Below are 25961 nucleotides of genomic sequence, written 5' to 3'. Positions count from 1 at the left end.
TTATGATAACTATTTGCATTATAGCTGTATGCAAAGAAAAATCAATAAATTAGCCACACCTTTTTATGAGCCACAGGGTCCAAAGGCGTAGGAAAAATGTAGCAGTTTATAGTCCGGAATTTACGGTAATATAAATGTTATTTTCTGTATATTTCTTGTGTTGTGTATAATAATTATTATAATTATTTTAGTAATCGAGTAATTGATCAATCGATTTTTTTCAATTTTTTTTCTATCAATCAAGTACTCGGATAAAACACACTTTATAGCCTCAATGCGTATTTGAGGAAAAATAGTTGAAATTCAATATACAATATTTGACATGCCATTACCTAGATTAAAAAAAAACCTTTTTTTTTTACAATAAATGCACATCATTAACATTGAAATTGCACTTTTAACATGTGTGCATTAGGAAAATAAAAGAGCAACACAAATCACAGCACCCACACACCATCCCTCTCATGTGCGCTCTATTGCAACAGCCGTGTAGAAACTATGTCCGCATATTTAAAATTCCTGCCAATCCATGCGGTCTGAATTTTAGGTTTTTATTACACTCATTAAACGATAAATCAAATCAACAGGTTATAAATCATAATGTTTTCTAATCGATTCATGGTACGCACCCAGATGTAAATAAGCTAATGTGGCAGTTCAGGCTTCTGAGCTTGTATCCAGCTCGAAGCTCTCTACCAGGTCCCCGCCCATCATCATATGAGGACAAGCAGCCAGAGAGTTTTTGCAGAAGTTCCAGCGTTCTCTCCCTTGCTGAAGCAGCTCTCTTCTAAACTTCTGAGACATAAAGCCATAGAGCACGGGGTTAACCACCGCTACTGAGGATGCCAACAATCTGACCAAGATGGCGATAGTGTTGTACCCCGGTGAGCCTTGAATAGTTCCTCCAATGAAGGAGAACATGAGCGCATAGGAGGGCAACCAAAGGAGAGTGAAAACCAGGACTAAAAGAGCTGAGGTGTTGGTGACTTGACTCTGGTAGCGCTCCAGCTGAGGAGCATTCCCAAACAGCCGTGCATGTCGCAGGAAACAGTAGATCTTTGCGTACATCAGCACTATGATTCCCAGAGGTAGAGCAAAGCCAAAAAAGAAGAGGCTGATGCTGTAAACAAGTTGGCTGAAGTTTGAGAGAAAAGCAAAGCAGTACACAGCTCTGGACGTGGTTACGGTACGGAAGGCAAACTGTGGTGCAGCTAATACTGATGCAGGGAGCCAAAGAAGAGCGACTGTCACTTTCACGCGTCTCTGCATTCTGGAGCGGTATGCCCAGGTTGGGTGGACCACTGTGAGGTAGCGAGTCACAGCCAGTGCCGCCAACGTAAAGACAGATGCAGATGAGCAGGCCACGCTTAGGAAGCTGACGGCTTTGCACAGGAAGCTGCCGAAAGGCCAAAATCCCAACGTGATGGCTGACGTGTGGAAGGGAAGGCAAACCAACAATAGCAAATCAGCCGCACTCAGAGCAAGCAGGAGGGTGTCTGTACCATGTGGGGGGTGACCGTCACGTCTCCTCCTGCCTTTTAGAATTGTGATGACGAGGATTTGTCCTACCAGGCCAGTGACTAAGATCAATCCATCCAGAATAGGCACCAGAACCTTAATTACAGCCTGCTCTTCCCTGTTGCTGCTGTTTACATGCTGCCCTGACATTTCCATGTGTTTCCAATTAAAGTCAACTAACTCATTATTCTAATAGCCTGTTAATGTTGAGCATCAGAGTGGGATGTTCATGTCGTGTCAGGGGAATCACAGGCAATGACCACTCTCCATTAAGACAGCTCATCCTTTCATAATGATAGCAATTCGTAAAGCACGTCTAATCACGTGTCTTGTTAAAATGTGTCATCTGTGAAGGAATCACAGTAAAAAAAAAAAAGGAATGCCACTCATTCCATCAAGTGTAGTTCAAATGTCCTTAATGAAAACAAAAAATGCTGAATGTCCAGTTTTGCTATGAAAAAATAACCTCAAAGAGCAGTGGTGGCATGCTGGTGCAGGCTTGCTGCATCAGCAAATTCTTCAATAATCCCTTGCAGCAGCTCGTGTCAAACCGAGAGAGATTTCAGCGCAGTAGTACTCCATGTCGGAATTGATTTCTTTGGCACCGGGCAACAATGGTCAGATTTACCTGGAGGGGGTTGCTAACAGTCATTCCACTTTAAAAGGCAGTCAGTTCTACTTGTCGCTAATTGATCGCCGAGACACGAGAGCAGCTTGTCCACTTAGATGCTCCTTGCAGGCGTGTTGACTCGGCGATGAGAGCTTCTGTCGTCCTTAATAAAAATTTAAAAAAGCAATGGTATAAGTCAAAGTAACAACAGCTAATAATTCTTCCTCCCTGCTTGTTAGAAATGATCTGTGCTAAATTGTAAGCAGCTTCTTCCACTGTTTAAACAGTAACCATGGGCTGAGCAAGGCAACACTTACATAACAGTCTGAAACTCACTTGATCTATTGCCCTTCTTGATTGTAAGCAGTTGCCTAAGGGCACATCTTTTTTAGTTTTTCATCTTGAGCAGCAATGATATTAAGCACACATTAGGTTGATGATTGTCCTTGTATGTGCATTCTGTCAACTATGGATTTGTGCTGCATTTAAATATAGTTTGGCTCTTTGTTATTCATTCACTGGAAATGTCTCAAAAGGCTCTGTTGACTTTCTGCAAAGTGCAAACAGCTACCTTGAGTGTACATATTGTATTTATACGGCCGGGCATTAGTGTCATAAATGTGATTGCTGGTATGACTAACAGATGGATGCACACCTTGGAGCCTGTAAGACTTCATGGTAGAGCACATTTTTGTGTTTCGCGTTAGATAGATGACACGTTTCAAGAAGATGCCTTCTCAGGAAGAAGTAGACAGCTGCAGTGTGTCGGCCTCCCTCAAGGCTCACTTCTCAAGATGTTCCGTGTCAGTTGTTTTCCCCGCTAAAGAATCGGCTATGAATGAGGGAATCCACAGGGAGCTGGATTTGTATGTGCAGGCAGCCAGCCATGAAGTGTCAGTACAACACACACACATACACACTCTTTAAACACCCTCCAACAGTGCCCATTTGCTGTGTGATGCCAATTTTCTTTAACCTTGTCTCTCACCCTCATTGCATTGCACCATTCATAAAGCGATCAAGATGCAGCTTGTTAAATAAACCAGTCATTAACTAACACTCCACTTGAGAAAAAGCCCAGACTTCCACCAAGGCCATACATTTATAATTTTACACCTTCATGGACAGCCATCTCTTGCATATGTCAAGATTCAAGTTTAAAAAGAAACCTTTTAAAAGACTAATCAACAACTTTTGACATGAGTGCGGATTAAAACAAAGGTGAAATTAAAACAATATTTACCAAAGTATTCTTCTGCTGTACTGGCCAAAAAATATATACTTGTGTAAAAATTCCATAACACATCGAAATACACAAAATTACATTTTAAAAATAGCTTTATTGAAGGAAAACGGCCCTTTTTTGGATTTTTTTCTATCATTGAAATCCCTTTGTCATAAGAACACAGATGTCTCTTTTCTATGCATTCTAAATTGTAAATAAACGTTATCAATAGGTAGCTAATTAATTCAGTCTATAAAGCGCTCTAAAAACATCCAAAACCCTTCATCAACATTTATGTACACACTGTAAGGCACATTTATAATAACGTGTAATATTTACGAATTGTGGTCATTTTAAGATTACGGCAGCGCATTAATTTCACAGATGCATTACAGCGTTCGCTATTTCCTTCAACAACAACAACAATTACCATTAATTAATGGCAGACTTAACGAGAGCCAACAATGACTACTTTGGGACAAATGATGATTCAGAACCTTATGTTTTTTAACCTGAAAACACAGAAGATAAACTACAAGTTTTAGAAGCTGTGTTTTAAGTAGATTCAGCAAGTAGCACTATTAAGTGTTGAACACATACTTGCCAACCCTCCCGTTTTTAGCGGGAGAATCCCGATATTCAGCGCCTCTCCCGACAACCTCCCGACAGAGATTTTCTCCGGACAAACTCCCGGTATTCAGCCGGAGCTGGAGGCCATGCCCCCCAAAAAAAAAGTCTGCCGCAGGTGCGATTGGACCTGACCAGCCTCCGGGTACAAGTACTGGAGTACCAATTGCTTGCCAGGGAAGATCTTCCCCAGGAAGCAAGGATTGACCGGTTTTAGTTTAGTCTTTATTTGAAGGGACAATGCACAGAAACATTAAGCTCAAAGACAGATATGTTCTGTACCAGATTATAGCTAAATAGCTAATTTCCATCTGCAGTCCCTGGCTACCTAAATTAAAGGGATACAAAAATCATGCAATAAAATTATGTCAATAAAATCATACACAAGTATTAAGAAAAAAGTCATAAAATGCCCTTTCATGGACACATACTTAATATACAATACAACCACACCTCATTTACATAATCACACAAAGACAATACATGCTTTTGTTCACATCTGTCATCATTTGTAAAAACAACCATGATTTTAACACACACACCTCACAATTTACAATAAAAATGCTCTCATGGATAAATATAATACACATTAGGTTGATGTGTCAAACATAATGCCCATCTTAGTGACCGTGTGAGCAGCTTTGATTGCTCCAAAGCCACTTTTTAACTTCAATTGTGAATGAAGAGTAATCTGTTAGACTTTTCAAGTTTGTTGTGAGGTCGTTCCATTCCTTTATGGCTTTATATGAAAAGGCTGATTGTGCAAAAGAGGTTTTACATCTGGGTACGCTACACTGCCCCCTGGTGGAGGCTCGTGTGTTTCTAGTTGTCACAGCAGATGTAAACTGGACAAAGTTTTGGGCCATGCTAGGGAGAGATGGAAGATTCCACACTCTCGTGCATTTGATGAAAGCACTTTTGTGCGTGCCACACAGCAATGCATCATCAGAGAGGGTGTTCAGCATGGTTAGAAAAATAGTGACAGAGAATAGAAAGAGGATGGCCAATTCAACCCTTAACAAAGCATTGTACTTTCAAGTACAACAATGAGTAGATGAGTGTTGTGTGTGTGTGTGTGTGAATATGTGTAAATAAATGAACACTAAAATTCAAGTATTTCTTTTATTTATATATATAATAAAATAAATAAATATATATATATATATATATATATATATATATATATAGCTAGAATTCACTGAAAGTCAAGTATTTATATATATATATATATATATATATATATATATATATATATATATATATATATATATATATATATATATATATATATATACTCTCCTCTTAACCACGTCCCAACCACGCCTCCCACCCCCGACCAAGCCCCCCCCGCCCCCCCACCTCCCGATATTGGAGGTCTCAAGGTTGGCAAGTGTGGTTGAACAAGAAATACAAACCACTAACAAAATAAAACAATAACTTAATTTACATCGTCTGCTCTCACTGGGATGCCGACTGATGGGATGTTTATATTAAGTTAAAGGTAAAATGATAGTCACACACACACCTAGTGTGTGTGACTATCATTTTACCTTTAACTTTAACTCTGCATTTCACCCAACCCCTTATTCCACCCTCTGGGAGGTGAGGGGAGCAGTGAGCAGCAGCGGTGGCCGCGCTCGGGAATAATTTTGGTGAGTCTAACCCTTGATGCTGAGTGCCAAGCAGGGTAATGGGTCCCATTTTGACTCACGACCTACCGATCTTGTCTTTAAACACAAGACATTTGTTCCCCTGTTTAGATGGTAAATTAATCATCATCTTTTCGTGTCTTCCTAGCGATGTCTTCCGGTCTAAATTGGATTTTAAAGTTGACCAATCTTTTAGTTTATGGCCACAAACTTCTACTATACAAGTGAAAGGCATGATTTATAATCTAGAATTTACTTTTACCATCTCCAAGGGGATGCAGCAGCTCACCGGCTCAGTATGTTAATAGCTGCATTAATTAGTTAGCGCTCTGTGATAAAGGTGTCATGTTACTAAAAGTAGTTCCTCGGTGTTAGTTCTTTTAACTATTGATTACAATACTACAATTCATTCAAGTCATAGTTGTGTGTAAAGTAGTTAATACTTAATCCTGCTAACAAACAGATACAGCTAGTAATACAGTGACTTTGCATTGAAGGGCCTTTTTTCAAATGCATAACAAAAGATGTTCCATACATCTTTTTTAAAGATCCACTTCCTCCTTGTCTGTTCTACAGATGTCGGTTCAGTGGAGGGCCTGGCGTACCACCGCGGGTGGGATACCCTCTACTGGACTAGTTACACTACCTCCACCATCACCCGCCACACTGTGGACCAGAGCCGCTCTGTGGCCTATAACCGCAACACTGTGGTCACCATGTCTGGAGAGGACCACCCCAGAGCCTTTGTGCTGGACGAGTGTCAGGAGTGAGTCATTCATAGCAAAACACGATGTTTGTGTACTGAGCCGGCTGCTTTCCCCCCCTGCTTTTCTTCTCACCAGCACATTTGTTTCAATGCGCTCAGCCGTGACTTTTATACCAAGACTTTGGCAAACCTTGCTGCCGATTAGATAATCAAGTCCTGTTTGTTTGTTCCCACCACAGTCTCATGTTCTGGACCAACTGGAACGAACAGGCTCCCAGTATCATGAGGGCTTCCTTGAATGGGGCCAATGTGATCGCCATTATCGGCAGTGATATTAAAACTCCCAATGGCTTGGCTGTTGATCACCGTGCTGAGAAGCTCTACTTCTCTGATGCCACGCTGGACAAGATAGAACGCTGTGAATACGACGGAAGCAGCCGATATGTAAGACAATGTTTTTATTGATTAATTATATGATGTTTACATCCCTTTTCGTAATAAGAAGTGCATCAAGGTTTGGGGTTTTTTTATTGGCACATTGGCATTCTTGTGCGGAGTTCTCTTTGTGTCAACACAATAGCAAAAAGCGCAATATAATAAAAAGTTCAACAATATAACATTAAATTAAATAAATAATTTAATAATAAATGTTTATATATAAACTACAAAAGCACTAAATATAGAGATGGGATTTGCACACAGTTTTAGATAAAAATTAGGGATGTCCGATAATGGCTTTTTGCCGATATCCGATATGCCGATATTGTCCAACTCTTTAATTACCAATACCGATATCAACCGATATATACAGTCGTGGAATTAACACATTATTATGCCTAATTTGGACAACCAGGTATGGTGAAGATAAGGTACTTTTTAAAAAAATGAATCAAATAAAATAAGATAAATAAATTAAAAACATTTTCTTGAATAAAAAAGAAAGTAAAACAATATAAAAACAGTTACATAGAAACTAGTAATTAATGAAAATTTGTAAAATTAACTGTTAAAGGTTAGTATTATTAGTGGACCAGCAGCACGCACAATCATGTGTGCTTACGGACTGTATCCCTTGCAGACTGTATTGATATATATTGATATATAATGTAGGAACCAGAATATTAATAACAGAAAGAAACAACCCTTTTGTGTGAATGAGTGTGAATGAGTGTAAATGGGGGAGGGAGGTTTTTTGGGTTGGTGCACTAATTGTAAGTGTATCTTGTGTTTTTTATGTGGATTTAATAAAAAAAATTTTTTAAAAAAACAAAAAACGATACTGATAATAAAAAAAACGATACCGATAATTTCCGATATTACATTTTAACGCATTTATCGGCCGATAATATCGGCAGACCGATATTATCCGACATCTCTAATAAAAATGCTAAAAAATAAATGTGAAGAGGCAAGTGGAATTGTGTATATTGCACGTATTTACAAGTATTTACATCACTGTAAAGTAAATCAAAAATAAAGTAAAACTACACTCATTGTAAATTGCAGTATCATGCAACGCAACACATCTAGAGTTTTGTGGTTTTGTAACAGATATAATAACCTTCTAAAAACAAGCATCCTCTGCAGTGGACATTTCTTTTTTCCCATTCCTGTTATGCAAAACACAAATGTCCACTACAGTGGACGCTGGTTCGCAGGAGGATATTGTTCAGACCGTAGTAAGTTCCATATATGCTTCTGTAGTTATCATCACACTTTTCCTTTTTACTATGACTGGTACCCTTTTGTGGTGACATACTGGAGAACACAACAAAGTGTAAAGAAAAAGCAAAACAAAACTGTTAAAATCACTCTGTAGACAATTACCTTGGGAATTAAGTGGGTGGGTATTGTAAGGGATGGGGTTTATTATGTTACATATTGAAAAATGTGCAGATACTCCAACTTGCTGTTGCCATGATCCATCATGCTGTATTGTCTGCAAAATTCAATAAAAATATTTGGAAAAAGAAAAAAAAAATCACTCTGTAGAACACAGGTGTTATAAGTTTTTTTATTGGCACATTGGCATTCTTGTGCGGAGTTCTCTTTGTGTCAACAAAATAGCAAAAAGCACAATATAATAAAAAGTTCAACAATAAAACATTAAATAAAATAAATAATTTAATAATAAATGTTTATATATAAACTACAAAAGCACTAAATATAGAGATGGGATTTGCACACAGTTTTAGATAAAAATTAGGGATGTCCGATAATGGCTTTTTGCCGATATCCGATATGCCGATATTGTCCAACTCTTTAATTGCCGATACCGATATCAACCGATACCGATATCAACCGATATATACAGTTGTGGAATTAACACATTATTATGCCTAATTTGGACAACCAGGTATGGTGAAGATAAGGTACTTTTTAAAAAAATGAATCAAATAAAATAAGATAAATAAATTAAAAACATTTTCTTGAATAAAAAAGAAAGTAAAACAATATAAAAACAGTTACATAGAAACTAGTAATTAATGAAAATTTGTAAAATTAACTGTTAAAGGTTAGTATTATTAGTGGACCAGCAGCACGCAAAATCATGTGTGCTTACGGACTGTATCCCTTGCAGACTGTATTGATATATATTGATATATAATGTAGGAACCAGAATATTAATAACAGAAAGAAACAACCCTTTTGTGTGAATGAGTGTAAATGGGGGAGGGAGGTTTTTTGGGTTGGTGCACTAATTGTAAGTGTATCTTGTGTTTTTTATGTGGATTTAATAAAAAAAACAACAACAACAACAACAAAAAACGATACTGATAATTTCCGATATTACATTTTAACGCATTTATCGGCCGATAATATCGGCAGACCGATAAAATAAATGTGAAGAGGCAAGTGGAATTGTGTATATTGCACGTATTTACAAGTATTTACATCACTGTAAAGTAAATCAAAAATAAAGTAAAACTACACTCGTTGTAAATTGCAGTATCATGCAACGCAACACATCTAGAGTTTTGTGGTTTTGTAACAGATATAATAACCTTCTAAAAACAAGCATCCTCTGCAGTGGACATTTCTTTTTTCCCATTCCTGTTATGCAAAACACAAATGTCCACTACAGGGGACGCTAGTTCGCAGGAGGATATTGTTCAGACCGTAGTAAGTTCCATATATGCTTCTGTAGTTATCATCACACTTTTCCTTTTTACTATGACTGGTACCCTTTTGTGGTGACATACTGGAGAACACAACAAAGTGTAAAGAAAAAGCAAAACAAAACTGTTAAAATCACTCTGTAGAACACAGGTGTCATAAGCATGGCCTTTGGTCCAAATCTGGCCCGTCACATCATTTTATGTGAGGCCTGTAAATAATGTGCATCCATGAAGCACTTTATTGTTTTTGCTAAATGTATTTGTTCTTTAAATTTTGACAGAAAAACTGTGTTGGATGTAATTGCATATCTTCTAAACTTAAATGTTATCTGATCATGTAACAAACTATCAAAAGCATTTGTTGTTTTTGTCAAAATTCACTAAATATCTGCTTGTCAACTCTACTTATATTCTAAATGCAAAGCATCAGTGGCCTAGTGGTTAGAGTGTCCGCCCTGAGATCGGTAGGTTGGAGTTCAAATCCCAGCCGAGTCATATCAAAGACTATAAAAATGGGACCCGTTTCCCTCCCTGCTTGGCACTCAGCATCAAGGGTTGGAGTTGGGGGTTAAATCACCAAAATGATTCCCGGGTGCGGCGCCGCTGCTGCCCACTGCTCCCCAAGGGGATGGGTCAAATGCAGAGGACAAATTTCACCACATCTAGTGTGTGTGTGACAATCATTGGTACTTTAATCTTTAATCTTTAATCTATCAATTTGTGAGTAAAAAATATGAGTTCATAGGCAATAATATCATGAGGTGATTATACAATTATATTCATCCATATTTACTGTTACAAATGGCCCTCTGAAGGGCATTCATAACCACGATGTGGCCCTCAATTAAAATGAGTTTGACACCTCTGGTTTAGATGCTCACTCAGCTGAAGTCTGGCATCGTTTGTTGTCATATGACATAATGTGTGACGAAATCTTGAGACACATTTTGGTGCCATATTACTCTTCAAGTGTTTCTCTAAATGCCCTTCCAACTATTTGCCCTTTAGGTTTTGTTGAAAAATGAGCCTGTGCATCCGTTTGGCCTGGCCGTGTATGGAGACTACATCTTCTGGACAGACTGGGTGAGGAGGGCGGTCCTTCGAGCCGACAAGTACCCAGGTGGAGACATGAAAGTTCTGCGAGCTGACATCCCTCAGCAGCCCATGGGAATCGTTGCTGTGGCCAACGACACCAATAGCTGTAGGAAGCATTCATTTTCCGTAATTCTCCCATCTCGGTTACACTATTGTTGTTTTTCGCCCCACTTAGTCATTTGTTGCAAAGATGATGGAATTTTCACTCCAACAAAACTCCACTCTCATTCATTCGTCAGGTGAGTTTTCTCCTTGCCGCACAAATAACGGAGGCTGCCAAGACCTGTGCCTGCCCACATCTGATGGGAGGGTCAACTGCAGTTGCCGTGGAGACAGACAACTTCTGGAAGACAATACCTGCTCTTGTATGAAAAGATAAAACATAACATTTCTAATTTAGTGTTTGGTTTAGATGATAAAATTCCATGAACTTGTGTTACCTCACCAGCACTGAACATGTCTTGTGGGAGTGTGGATGACTTTGAGTGTGGAAATGGTGATTGCATCAACTACAGCCTGACCTGTGACGGCATGGCCCACTGCAAGGACAAGTCTGATGAGAAGCAGTCCTACTGTGGTGAGAATCTACGGAACAATCACATTTTATATACTAAGATGCCAAAAGGATCCTATTCTCCCATGTGCTAAAGAGAAAACAGGTGTGCAACTGCATGGATTCTGGCCACGCCTTCTTCCAAAATGCACACTTTGGGTACAGCAACCCTTAAATGTGGGAGTTCCCTGTCAAATCTGGCCTTCCGCGTATTCTCCCATTGACTTGAGTACTTATATTCTTCTGTGCTTCTAAGGCTGGATTAAATCCAGCACCTCAAAAAGGTGAAACGTCATATTGCACTTGAAGTTTGGATGCAGTGTATACCACACATAATAAAATTATAAGAGACTTTCAGAAAACTATCAAATCTATTCCTATCACTTCAATTGAGACACCTGGAAACAGCCATTAAGATAAGGATAATGATTTGCAATGTTTGTAAAACTCCATGTTTAACAATTTTCACCTACAAAAAAAGCTGTCGCAAAACGTTTGCCTCATTAGTAATGAACCTGCCTTCATTCACGACTTAAGCACTTTTGCCTAACTTACATGAGCCAGCGTGTCTGCAAGCTAGTTGGGAAAATATGAATAAGATAAATGTGTGTAACTTCAAGAACTTATGCGCAAATTAGAGAATTGAGACTTTAATCCTTAAAAGGGAACTTCACTTTTTGTCAAATGTTACCTACCATTCACAATAGTAATGCCAGACAAGAACACACATGACCTTCTTGTTTATGCATTCTCACTCTATCTAAATAAACACTATAAAGAGTCAGCTACAATGGCACTTTTTAAAAAAAAAAAAAAACATCCAAATAGCTCCATCAACGTTTGATATACACAATGTAAGAGTATATGTAATGCCCTTATGGTCATTTTAAGCATATAGTTGTGCATTAATTTCTCAGATGCATCACAACGTTTGCTATTTCCTTCAACAACTACTAATCATGGTAGACTATATGAAAGCCAACAACTACTATTTTGGGACAAATGATAATCCCAAACCTTATATTTTTTAGCCTAAATAAGAGGCTGAGCTACAAGTTTTAGAAGCTAAGAGATGAGCAGATCCAGCAAGTAGCACTATTCACTCACTCACTCACTCACTCACTCACTCACTCACTCACTCACTTACTTATCTTGGGACCAAAGGTCATAGGGGTACCATGCTGGCCTTGACAGCCAGTGCTCCTCACCGCTCACGATCTTCAGCCAAGCTGCCGACGTCTGCATCAGGAAATGTCCTGGTCTTGGATTTGTTGATGCTGGACTTGAATCTTCTCGGAATGAGGATGAAATTGATTTGGTTGTGCGTCTCTCCGTTGTGTGAATGCCACCTTGTTCTTCGGGAGGTTTTGTGTGGATACAGCACATTGATCAGGTTTAGCTTATGACTGCTGGCAAACTCAAGGAGTCACAGGCCCCTGTCAGAGTTTCTCCTGAGCCAAAGCAACCCACTGTCCCTGCCCACTGATCGTAAGCATATGGGCCAACTTTGGCATTCCAGTTGCCCTGGACGATGATGAGGGCTGTCTTTCGAGTCTTTTTGTTGATGTTCTCCAGTTCCTCGTAGAATTCTTCAACTGCATCGTCGTCATAGTCTAGAGTTGTGTCAAAGACTTGAATGATGGTGATAGTCGTTGAGGTATGTGTAGTTGAACATGGCGATGAGCCTGATGCAAACTGGCGTGCAGCTAATGACAGTGTTTACTCCGTTCATGTTTCCTGAAGCCTACTCAATGTTGGTGTTTAGAGTCATCACAGCTGTACCATATCTTGTGACTCTTGTCTGTGGTGGTTTCCCCGAAACCGGTCCATCTCACTTCTACGATGGACCAATTGTACTTGGCAAGTTTGTGGGTCAGTTCTTTCACTTTTCCGCATGCATACAATGTACAGACATTCCAGTTTCCAATGATAGTTTCCTCTTCGGGACGCTTGATGGATGCTGTTGATGACTTTACAGTCCCAGTAGCACACTTTCCAGTCCCACTCTGAGACGCTGCTGTGGGTAGCACGGTCTTTGTTAATTCGGGCCTTGACCAATCTGGCATGTTGTTGGCTGACTGTTTGTTCATCATGTTATTTCAGTGGGCAGTGGTTTCCTTAGTGGTGCCCTTCTCCTCTCCAGGTATCAAAACACAGCCGATTAACTCCAACTTGGTGGCTTGCCTTGGTCGTGAACACAAGGTCATTAAGCCCCTGTGAGCCCCTCCGTCAAGGCCGTTGATTTCTTTAGTGAAGGTCCTCTGCCCAGTGATGCCCTGTTAACATCACCCCTACTGTACCATAGGATGGGAGACTCGTGATGGTGGGAGTGTCGAACTTCCCGAACAGGTCCACTGGACCTGCCACTGCCAGTAGCCAGTAGCACTATTGCTAAGTATTAAACAAGAAATACAAACTACGAACATAATCATACAATAACCTACTGTAAAATGTCAGCTCTCAGTGGGATGCCGACTAATAGGATGTTTATATCTTCCTGTTTCGAAGAATAACATAATAATCATAATCCTCATGCAGATAAAACAAACTGTTTGAGTCTTTCTCAGAATCTCAGGGTCTAAATTAAATGTCAAAGCTGACCAATTTCTTGGTTTATGGCCACAACCTTCCACTATAAATGTGAGAAGCATGATTTATAATCCAGCACAAACTTTCACCAACTCAGAAGCGATGCAGCAGCTCAACGGCTCAGTCGGTCAATAACTGCTTTTCTCTATGTTCCTCTATGTGATTACGGCACCGCTAAAAGTAGTTCCTCAGCGTTAGCGCTTATAATAACAATATCATTAATACTTGGCTAAAATGCAGGTACGACATGAGGAGTATTGTTGGATGTTTTTTAGAGGGCTTTATGGGCGGAATAGATTACTACCATTAGCTAAATTGTTAGCCACCTCATTCTTACCGTATATTAAAAAATTAGAATGCCTAAAAAAAGAAATTGTCCCACAACGGTCCATTCAATGGCACAAAATAGACGAAAATTGAAAATGAGCAGACATTCTTAATAGACAAGAAATATAGGTCAAAAGGTCAGAAATTTTACGACAAAATACTTATGTGTTCTTGTCTTACATAGTTATTGTGAATGTTGGTCAAAATTTTAAAAATTGTGTAGTTCCCCTTTTTATGGAACACATTGTGTTAAAGATGATATTTAAATAATTTGCAGGTTTAGTTAAGTTTTGTAAAAAAAAATGTGCTTTTAAAATGCTTGAAATTTTAAAAGGATTACTTTCTTGACTGACAAGTGCACTTGTTAGATGCAGAAATAAAGTCAGGGGATGTAATTTGCAGCATAAAAGATAAAAAATAAATTTTTAGGGTACTTTAAACAGAAATTTTAAAAGTTGTATGGACTCTGAATGTAATAAATTCTAGAAATTCTAGAAGAAATGCAAGCTATAGTCTTAATGTCGACTTAGTAGACCGAATCAATTAATGTGCCATTTCAGATGTTCTTGTAAAAAATTGTGCTTTCTTCCCATTGTTTTGCTTCTCTGTAGCCAATCGAATTTGTAAGAAAGGCTACAGACACTGCATGAATGGTCGCTGCATCGGTCACCAGTTCTGGTGTGACGGTACAGACGACTGTGGCGATCACTCGGATGAACTTCCTTGCAACAGTAAGTGTCCGCCTGTAGCTTTATGTTATTGTATTGTTATTATGTGACTCTCTGATAGGTGCTTTCTGGTCCAATGCCTATCTCTGTGTGATAGCCATACTAATAAGGACTATGGATTAAAACATACATTTGTGTCATTTATTTGTCTGTGCTCATTAATGTGATCTGTGCTTGCAGTGACTCTGTGCAAACTAGGCGAGTTCCAGTGCAAAGATGGCCGATGCATCTCCAACTTCAGCCGCTGTGACCAGGTGGTCAACTGCGAGGATGCAAGCGATGAGATGAACTGCCGTAAGAAATATTAAATGAATGTAGGGCAAATAAAGGTTTGTTAATAGCTTAATAACATATTTTGTCTGTTCGCAGAAACTACCGACTGCTCCCGTTTCTTCCGCTTGGGGGTAAAAGGCGCTTCCTTTCAGAGCTGTGAGAGGACCACTCTGTGTTACCTATCTTCATGGGTGTGTGACGGAAACAACGACTGTGGCGACTTCTCTGATGAGAGAAACTGCCCAGGTTGAAATCTTTGCCTGATTATTTGCTAAAAGGATTTCTACCTGCAAATGATTACCCTGCAATGTCCTTCTCTTCTCATACAGATAAACGCAAACTTAAATGTCCAGTCAACTTCTTTGCATGTCCCAGTGGTCGTTGCATCCCGATGAGTTGGACTTGCGATAAGGAGAATGACTGTGAGAATGGAGCTGACGAGACACACTGTGGTCAGTCTACTCTTACGCAAAGTCATGTATAAAATGAATGGCTCTTTGCAAATGCTCAGTTTTGAGTGACACCGTCACAGATGTGCAAGCATCTGTGGTTATACCACAACACACTCCAGTGGAACCTCAGTTTACAAATGTAATTGTTTCTTGAGCAGGGTAATAAATAGAAAAGTTTCTACATTGAATCAAAGTTCTCCATAAGAAACAATGTAAATATTAATAATGTGTTCCAGCCTCAACAAAAGTCCATATTTTGATAAAGGTTTGTACAAATTCAACACAATATTAAACAATATACATTACTGTATAACAAACACAAATAACAATAATGGATCATCTTCCTATTTAATAAGAAAGCCAAAACAATTCCTGAACGGTCCTCATTTTCAGCCGCCCTGGCGACATGCACACACACTGTTTCTAGCTCTGTGGTGCGCCCACAGTTTGAAATCACAAAATGTTTCAACTTTAACAGCCAAGTTGCTGCAATAATTTGGAATAAAAAATAAAATCCGCTTTACTTTGTTGGTTAATCTTCTGGGTGTGCAGCAGAAGGGGAGGGCAGCAGTGTCGACTAACCACACATCGCTTTCTTTAGACTCATATTAAATTAGAAAGACTAGAAACATTTTGTAAAAAGGCTATAAAAATACATTTAAAAAAAAACACATTCAAAGTAAGGTTGTCCCGTTACCAATATTTTGGTACTAGTACCGAAATGTATTTTGATACTTTCGGATCCTTTTCGATACATTTTTAATTAAAGGGTACCACAAAAAATGGCATTACATTAAACATAAGTTTTTTAATTGCAATCAAAGAACAATTTGGGCATTAAATAACATAGTGAACATACGAGAAAACTTCACTTTTAGTAATAGGTAAGCAAACGGGTTACAAAGGCTCCTAATTTGGCTGCTGACGTTTGCAGTAACATATTGTGTCTTTTCTCATTGTATTATTTTGTCATAAATATGAGGGACAAGCGGTAGAAAATGGATGCATTTGTTAATTTACTGTGCATATCTAGTTATATTCTGTTTTAAAATTTTCTATACACACTTCTTTTAAAATTAAATAAGCTCTAATTCTTCTGTTAGGATACTTTACATAAGTTTGGGGTGATACCACAAATTTGTAGTAGTTACAGGTTCATACTTTGGTCATATTTTGAAGTCCTCATGTGTCCAGGGACGTATTTTATTAACATGATAAAATTAAAAAAGGAAAAAAGATTTTGTGATTATAAAAAATCTTGACGTAATTGTTGTAGTATCGATTAGATACTGCTCTTGTACTTGATATCGTTACAGTCAATATCTGTGTGGACCCACCATTTTGTTTACATTCAGGAGGGCTAGTTTGCTGTTAACGGTGAGCTATTGTATCCTCCTACGGAGTGTAAATAAATAAATGATAAATGGGTTACACTTGTATAGCGCTTTTCTACCTTCAAAGTACTCAAAGCGCTTTGACAGTATTTCCACATTCACTCATTCACACACACATTCACACACTGATGGCGGGAGCTGCCATGCAAGGCGCTAAGCAACACCCATCAGGAGCAAGGGTGAAGTGTCTTGCCCAAGGACACAACGGACGTGACTAGGATGGTAGAAGGTGGGGATTGAACCCCAGTAACCAGCAACCCTCCGATTGCTGGCACGGCCACTCTACCAACTTCGCCACGCCGTCCCACGCCGTAGTAAAGCATGTTTAGCTATTAATCATCCTGCAGGAATAATATTTGTAAGAAACAAAGTTTGTCACCATGGAGGCGAGGATTAGTGATTTAGAATGATTTAAAACAGTACGGAGCCACTAGCTAGGTATTAGTTAGCTATGTTGCACTGCTTGCAAAGCAGCCCTTCAGTGTTTATAGGTCCATTAATCATTAGATTTAAAGCCAAAATGTTTGTATTTTTTTCAAGAGCAGTGTACGGTAATATCATTTTTAATTAATTAGTACGCAGTACTTTATTAGTCCCGGTATACCGTACAACCCTAAAACAAGGCAAACAAAGTAGCACAGTAGCTAACAGCAGCACTGCGCTCTGCTGACTGAATGACCACAATCGCTGCTGGGCACAAAATTGTTGCGGGACGAGAGACACAATGAGTGGATGAAACATTTGTAAACTGAGACAAGGTTTTTACATATTTTGTACTCTGCCTGTAGTTCGCAAATTGAAAAATTTGTAAAATAAGAGCTTAGTACATCGAGGTTCCACTATACAATGATTAACACACAGTTCTTGTAAGAATGTTTGCATGGTTCCCATTGTCTTTATTCGTAGAAAAACATTGTTGTCCTTTGCAGACAAATTTTGCACTTTCGCCCAGTTTGAATGTGGGAACCACCGCTGCATTTCCAGCCACTGGGTGTGCGATGGTTCTGATGACTGTGGTGACGGATCAGATGAAAATGAGAAATGCAGTAAGCAACAATTACAACACAGGCCTTTTTTTAACCCTTGAAAGTGTAAGGCAATATGTCATTTACCTTTACCATTATCACAGAATCCAAAACCTGCAGTCCCGAGGCCTTCCAGTGTCCGGGCTCTCATATGTGTGTGCCGCAGCGCTGGAAGTGCGATGGAGACAAAGACTGTCCTGATGGTGCTGATGAGAGTGTTAAGGCTGGCTGCTGTGAGTCGAGACACACAGTGGATGTTTGTCTTTAGAAACTTGGATCAAATTCAGTGAGTCTTTGTGTTCTTTTTCCACTGTCAGTGTACACCAACAGCACTTGTGACGACAACGAGTTCATGTGTCAGAACAGACAATGTATTCCCAAACACTTCGTGTGTGATCATGACATTGACTGCGGCGATGGCTCAGACGAGTCTCCAGAATGTGGTGGGTGTGTTGTCCTTTTAGAGAAACTGATTGATTAGGAAGATTACTCTGTGGAAAAAAATGGGTACCGAAATTAAGGTAATAAGGTGACTGTGCTGTCATTTTGCAGAATATCCAACATGCGGTCCAGAAGAGTTCCGCTGTGCTAACGGCCGCTGCCTCAACCAGAAGAAATGGGAGTGTGATGGAGAGTTTGACTGTCAGGATCGCTCTGATGAAGCTCCCAAGAACCCGCGATGCACTGACACAGGTTAGTTTGTGGTAGTTTACTGTAAAACAGCAACCGATACTGTGTAGGATTGGTCTCAGGTTGTCTCTCATGTCAGGGAACATGGAATCTGATTGTTTTGATAAACTTAAACGATACATATACCGTATAAGTCGCTCCGGAGTATAAGTCGCACCTGCCGAAAATGCATAATAAAAACATATATAAGTCCCACTGGAGTATAAGTCACATTTTTTGGGGAAATGTATTTGATAAAACCCAACACCTAGAATAGACATTTGAATGGCAATTTAAAATAAATAAAGAATAGTGAACAACAGGCTGAATAAGTGTTCGTTATATGACGCATAAATAACCAACTGAGAACGTGCCTGGTATATTAACGTAACATATTATGGTAAGAGTCATTCAAATAACTATAACATATAGAACATGCTATACGTTTACCAAACAATCCGTCACTCCTAATCGCTAAATCCCATGAAATCTTATATGTCTAGTCTCTTACGTGAATGAGCTAAATAATATTATTTGATATTTTACGGTAATGTGTTAATAATTTCACACATAAGTCGCTCCTGAGTATAAGTTGCAACCCTGGCCAAACTATGAAAAAAACTGCGACCTATAGTCCGAAAAATACGGTACTTTAACAACAGGGGGTGAGGCGAGTCTACCCTTGGAGACACTAAAAGACTCAGGGGAGTCACAGCAGCTTGAGAAAAATAAAGAAAAGTGTGTTTTATAAAACTTGCCAAAATTTACTAGTGCTGTTAATCACTCTTTTGAATTTTGATTAATAACGATTAGTAAATAATTGCGTGCATGATTTAAATAAATTTTCTTTAAAAGACACATTTTTTGACACTAATGCAGTTTTATTGTCAGAATGTCATACTGGAACATTTTTAAAAATATTTTTACTTGATTGATTATTTCAATGACTGCGAATATATGAATATTTTTGAAACCATTAATACACTAATTCTAAGATAACTTCAGTTATGTGAAAGACAAAAAAGATGAATTGATCTGTAGTTCCTACTGTGAGAGGGTAAACACTTACCAGAGTCTGCATGTGTGAGAAGAAAACAATCCAAAATGCTCCAATTTTATTTATTCTGTTGGGAGAATGGGAGACCCCGCCTGTATTATATTCTCTTAGGAGAGGCTCACTGTGCCACACTTCCCAGTATTCTAAACAAGGGGAGGATTTCTGATGGAATACATTGTGGACATCTATGGTGATCACACACTATCTTCTTCCAAAGTACCGCACTTCAATGTTTAATTTCAATCTTCTTTGTGACGATAGTATTGACACGGCCTTCGTGTGTGATTTCAGAGAAGTCGTGTAACGAGTCAGCCTTCATGTGCCGCAATGGAAACTGCCTGAACGAGACGCTGCTGTGTGACCGCAACGACGACTGCGGTGACGGCTCGGATGAACTCAACTGCTTCATCAATGAATGTCTCAATAGTAAGCTGAGTGGCTGCTCTCAGCTCTGTGATGACCTCAAGATTGGCTACAAGGTAGGTCATCTCAGTGTTTGTGTTGCTGTAATCCAGTTTCTTTCAAGTCAATCCAAAAAAACATGGACCTTCACTGCCCAAGCGTTTATATACTGTACCTAATGGACACGGAAGCGGGTCTCAAAAGTTGTGAGCTGCTGACCTCAGGCATGCACTTGTGTAAGACCAAAACGTGTTTTGGCTCTCCTTTTTGAAAGTAGGAGGCGTATCTTAAAACAGATTGAACTCTGCATGAACTCCCATGTTTGTATTCATGAGGCTGCAGTCAGAGCTTCTTTTAAAAATAATAGAAAGTGTCCCTGTACCAAACGTTGTTTGATTCTGATAGCTGGCTTAAGTCATTCAGTGCAAATTCAGTGCTTCACACTACAGTTTGTCTACTGTTTCATATCTGATTATTGGATAAAATGCTTCAAATGATCACTATTATAACAATAAATATATAATTGTTTGTCTTTTAGGTTTAGAAAATCATGTTTGCTATAGCATCCATTTTCTATACAGCTTATCTTCATTAGGATCACAGTTAAGCTGGAGCATATCCCGGCTGACTTCGGGCGAGAAGCGGGAGGCGCCTTAGACTGGTTGCCAGCCAATCCCAGGGCACATATTGTATAGACAATTAACAACAATTTGCACTCACATTCACACTTATGTACAATTTGGAGTCTCCAATTAACTATACAAAAGACCTCTATGGAAAGTCAGAGTCAAGGATCCAGATTTGCCTCGCCCGGACCCCCTCTGGAGCCAGTCCCAGAGGTGGGGCTCGATGGCGAGCGCCTGGTGACCGGGCCTGTCCCCATGGGCGCGATAAGGTAGCATGGTTACCCCCTCCAATGGGCGCACCACTCATGGGAGGGGGCATAGATGTCGGGTGCAGTGTGAGCTGGGCGGAAGCCGAAGGCAGGGCCCTTGGCGGTCTGATCCTCGGCTACAGAAACTAGCTCTAGGCACTCTCCAGTACGGAAGTATTGGAGAGTGCTCCCTCAGGTGATTCCTTTGTTCTGCTGGGTGATTTCAACGCTCACATTGGCAATGACAGTGAAACCTGGAGAGGCGTGATTGGGAAAAACGGCCGTCCGCATCTGAATCCGAGTACTTTTGTGCTTGTCAAAGATTGTCCACAATCTGTGTATATATGTGATTAATCACATAAGCAATACTAATTATTTTTGACAGCCCTAAAAAGGACTTGTCTTATAATATTCAGGGTGTAGAGCAGGGGTGCCCAAACCTTTTGCCTCAAAGGGCCAAAGTGAAAATGTGTCAAGGGGCTGCAGGCCAAACACAGCAACTTTAGGTGTGAAAGACAAATAGCCTAAATGTAAATCAGTCATTGAATTTATTATATTTAGAACATGTTGTTCAACCATCCAAAGGGAGTGGGAAGAAGCGCAGCTTGTCTGGTCCCACCCCTGTGCCATAAGCAGCACTCAAATGTAAATAAAAAATGTTAACCTTGCATACATGCCATCCATGATTGCAGGACTTTAAAGGCGTCAGTATAAATATGTATGGAATTTGGAAAACCATCCTTTTGGGGGGCCAAATGAAACAAGCATGCAAGCTAAATTTGGCTCCTGGGCCCCATTTTGGGCACCCCGGGGCAAGAGATTTTGACGAACAAACCAATAAGTGAGAACAAACGGCAACATGTGATGATAATTTTAAGATAATAGTGAATAATGAAGCAGAGTTATCAAACAACTTAGTGACAGCGTATTAATAATAACATAGATGAAATATGAGTTCACTGATATTTAAATACATGATTGTGTGTGTGTATTTTTGATTTTGTCTTTACAAATATTTTTTCAAAAAACTAAGAAAAAAAAGAAAAAAAAAAGGTGGTGAGTCATCTAATATTGAGCTCAATATACTTGTAGTACTGTATGTATGTATTTCTGTATATAACAGGGGTCCCCAAACTTTTTGACTCGGGGGGCCGCATTGGGATAAAAAAATTTGGCCGGGGGCCAGGCTTTATATATGTGTATATATATATATATATACACTACCGTTCAAAAGTTTGGGGTCACCCAAACAATTTTGTGCAATAGCCTTCATTTCTAAGAACAAGAATAGACTGTCGAGTTTCAGATGAAAGTTATTTTTTTCTGGCCATTTTGAGCGTTTAATTGACCCCACATATGTGATGCTCCAGAAACTCAATCTGCTCAAAGGAAGGTCAGTTTTGTAGCTTCTGTAACGAGCTAAACTGTTTTCAGATATGTGAACATAATTGCACAAGGGTTTTCTAATCATCAATTAGCCTTCTGAGCCAATGAGCAAACACATTGTACCATTAGAACACTGGAGTGATAGTTTCTGGAAATGGGCCTCTATACACCTATGTAGATATTGCACCAAAAACCAGACATTTGCAGCTAGAATAGTCATTTACCACATTAGCAATGTATAGAGTGTATTTCTTTAAAGTCAAGACTAGTTTAAAGTTCTCTTCATTGAAAAGTACAGTGCTTTTCCTTCAAAAATAAGGACATTTCAATATATATATATATATATATATATATATATATATATATATATATATATATATATATATATATATATATATATGTGTGTGTGTATATATATATATATGTATACATACATATATACATTGTCTTTATAATCCGTTTTGTCATTTAACATCAATTAACATTGATGTTCATCAACATTTAACATTGTCACGTTATCGATGGGAAAATTAATTTTTAGACAATAGGATTTGCCTGAGCGGCTAGGAGACACCAAGCGTAACAAGCGGTAGAAAATAGATTAGAAAGGAAAGATAAAAAATAAAAAAAATTCACTTGGGATTTTCTGTGGGCCGGATTTTGGATGCTAGGGGGCAGGATCCAGCCCGCGGGCCGTCGTTTGGGGACCCCTGGTATATACCTTTGAAACCTAAAAATCTTAAAAAATTGACAGTGTTTACATTTTAGATTTTGTCAGGTTGTGTGTAGAAGGACAAAACAACATGAATGCGCAGAAGCAGCTTTACGTGCAACGAAAAAGCTGCTACTTAAATACGCTACCTAACAGGAACAGGAAATCAAACACATTAATGAAGGGTTATGAGTTTACTTGTACTCATTAATGAAGGGTTATGAGTTTACTTGTACTGTCCACATTCATTTTACACATGAATTGTCACAACAGAATGTCTGACTTGTCGCCTGGTATAATGGCGTTCATCTTAAAGATGCTGACGTCTCTTTGCTCTTGGTACATTCAGTGCAGGTGCCATCCTGGTTTCCAGCTGAAGCGGGATGGGAAGACATGTGTGGACGTGGACGAGTGCATCACCACCTACCCTTGTTCACAGCGCTGTATCAACACACACGGCAGCTTCCATTGTCTTTGCGTGGATGGCTTTGAACTCAGCCCTAATGATCCCACTGTCTGTAAATCCATATCAGGTATGACACTGCACTAAGATAATAATTGCACATTTTAGCCTATTTGAGTGGTTTTACTTGTCCTGTAGCTCATTCAATCCTGACAATATTGTTTTTGTGTGCAGAGGAGGAGCCCTTCTTGATCTTTGCTAATCGATACTACCTGCGGAAGCTCAACCTGGATGGCTCAAACTACACTCTTATAAAACAGGTGAGAGACACAAAAGGATAAGTTATTGTACCCAAGCCATACTTCTACAAACACCATTATTTCCCCCGTTTCAGGGTCTGAATAACGCTGTGGCACTGGACTTCCACTATGCAGAGCAGATGATCTACTGGACTGACGTCACCACTCAGGGCAGCATGATCAGACGCATGCGGATGAATGGCAGCAACATTGAGGTCAGCTCAGAAAATAAAACCGTACATTTAAACTTTTATACATTACTTACCTTCTTTTCGACTCAGCAGGTGTTGCACCGCACCTCTTTGAGTAACCCAGATGGTGTGGCTGTGGATTGGGTGGGGGGCAACTTGTATTGGTGCGACAAAGGCCGGGACACCATTGAAGTGTCCAAACTTGATGGAGCCTACCGGACTGTGCTGGTCAACAGTGGGCTGAGAGAACCTCGGGCTGTGGCCGTGGATGTGCGCTTCGGGTGAGAACTGACGAGTGGTGTAGAGAAAAAAGTATGCATTTATGATGCATTACACTTTGCTGTCTAGGTACCTGTACTGGTCCGACTGGGGCGACAATCCCCATATTGGAAGAATTGGCATGGACGGCACCAACAGAAGCGTCCTAGTCGAGGATAAGATCACATGGCCCAATGGTCTGACTTTGGACTTCATCAATGATCGCATATACTGGGCAGACGCCCGGGAGGATTACATTGAGTTTGCCAGTCTGGATGGCACCAGCAGGCACACAGGTAACAACAGGGTGGATAAGGCCAAACTAAAGGTCATCTCATTAAATCCAAGTTTTCGCAACAATTATGTGTATCTTCTATCAACATGTTTTATTATTGAACGCATGTTGGGTCATGACAGCTGGCAGACACAGATTGATAAATGTGATGGATTTGGATTATTACTATAATATACAACATAAACTAGTTATGAGTAGGGAAGAGCACCAAAACCCAGTTCCATATTGGCACAGGTCCAAGCGTAGGCGGTAGTACCCAGATCGAAAAAAGGAGTTGCTATCGGTGCTTCATTTTGGTGCTAAATGAATGTATTCTCAGCAAGTTGCAACAAGTGGTTGGTTGTGATATTGTGAAAGTAATGTCTTATAAGTAACGTAGCGTCCCGACATGGGCACACAGAATCTGATGCTCTCTTTAAACGTATTAACACACCAACAGCAGCCCTCATAACACCGCTAGCACCATAGCGCTAGGCTAGCCAGTAGCCACAACAAAAACACAGCACTTCCTCATTATGCACCAATGACGGTTACGGCGAACGAGATTGTATTTGCGAAACCCCTGTAGTTATGAGTATCAATATCACAAATGTCGCTTTTTGCAGGTTCTTTACAGTGTGTTCCAGGGCTGCCACATTTCAGAAAATGACAAGAGTGAGACTTTAGTGGCCTTTTCTAACACCGATTTGGCCTGTTTTAACGTCAATTTATATTTAAGACTGATGTCCTCACCTCCAGCAGCTCTCCCTGCACTTCCGCCTCATAATGCTTGTCTTAATTAACCAGAAATTAGAAATAACAATCATCTCCACTGTATTCTCTGCTGGCTCTTCTGTCTTATCCTCTGCATATGTGTTATTAATTTGTATCTCTACTACATTTCCGTCCTCACTGTCCTCAAATATCTTCTAATCTCTCTTCATATTCCAGTGTTGCCAACTCCTCGGTAAGGAAAGTAGCTATTGACTGTTATAAAAGTTGCTAGAGCTTGCCAGATGACATGATTTGCTAATTTGTATAATTGATTACAATGGATGCTGTAGGAGAGAGGAATAACATAGTAAGAGACATAAAAAGTTAGTTAAATAAAAACAAATTATGAGTAGAATTGTAAATGGATTTTCTTCTGTTGATTCTTAGTTTAGTTGTATTTTTCTTTGTTCTACATCGTTAAATGTATCAAATTTGATATTCATGAACAAATCAAAAATATTGACTGGCTCATTAACATGAACGATACGTTTGTTTTTATTTTAAGCGTGACAGTGATGAAACATTTAGGCAAGGCAAAGGCAAGGCAACTTTATTTGTATAGCGCTTTTCATACACAAGGCAGACTCAAAGTGCTTCACAGACAACAAAGTGAAATGAAAGAAAATAAAAGCAAAATTAAAATGCAGACAATAAAAATAAAAACAGTGCAGACGTTAAAAGTTAAAAGATTAAAAGATTTAGCTGAAAGCTAAGGTGAACATAAAAGTCTTCAGTCTAGTTTTAAAAGTAGTGAGAGTTGGGGAGAGTCTGA

At 39.3% G+C, this 25961-nt stretch overlaps 1 protein-coding gene across 2 annotated transcripts in view; it reads left to right on the top strand.

Annotated features, from left to right (window-relative positions):
- Positions 1-25961, top strand: part of LOC133653629 (low-density lipoprotein receptor-related protein 1-like) — a 223583-nt gene that overhangs the window by 173988 nt on the left and 23634 nt on the right. For both annotated transcript variants that reach the window (XM_062053123.1, XM_062053124.1), the window contains exons 42-60: positions 6206-6395; positions 6575-6779; positions 10463-10655; positions 10789-10914; positions 10998-11126; positions 14630-14749; positions 14927-15040; positions 15116-15265; positions 15349-15471; positions 17795-17911; positions 17995-18123; positions 18208-18333; positions 18443-18583; positions 19908-20095; positions 23340-23523; positions 23628-23713; positions 23788-23907; positions 23977-24164; positions 24232-24437. In XM_062053123.1, the coding sequence (XP_061909107.1) occupies positions 6206-6395; positions 6575-6779; positions 10463-10655; positions 10789-10914; positions 10998-11126; positions 14630-14749; positions 14927-15040; positions 15116-15265; positions 15349-15471; positions 17795-17911; positions 17995-18123; positions 18208-18333; positions 18443-18583; positions 19908-20095; positions 23340-23523; positions 23628-23713; positions 23788-23907; positions 23977-24164; positions 24232-24437 (2835 nt within the window). The remainder of the gene's footprint in view (positions 1-6205; positions 6396-6574; positions 6780-10462; positions 10656-10788; positions 10915-10997; positions 11127-14629; positions 14750-14926; positions 15041-15115; positions 15266-15348; positions 15472-17794; positions 17912-17994; positions 18124-18207; positions 18334-18442; positions 18584-19907; positions 20096-23339; positions 23524-23627; positions 23714-23787; positions 23908-23976; positions 24165-24231; positions 24438-25961) is intronic.

Source organism: Entelurus aequoreus, linkage group LG07 (assembly GCF_033978785.1).
Source record: "Entelurus aequoreus isolate RoL-2023_Sb linkage group LG07, RoL_Eaeq_v1.1, whole genome shotgun sequence".
NCBI classification, from domain to species: Eukaryota; Metazoa; Chordata; class Actinopteri; order Syngnathiformes; family Syngnathidae; genus Entelurus; species Entelurus aequoreus.
The sequence above is the reverse complement of the archived record's forward strand: the minus strand, read 5'-3'. Positions and strand labels throughout refer to the sequence as shown.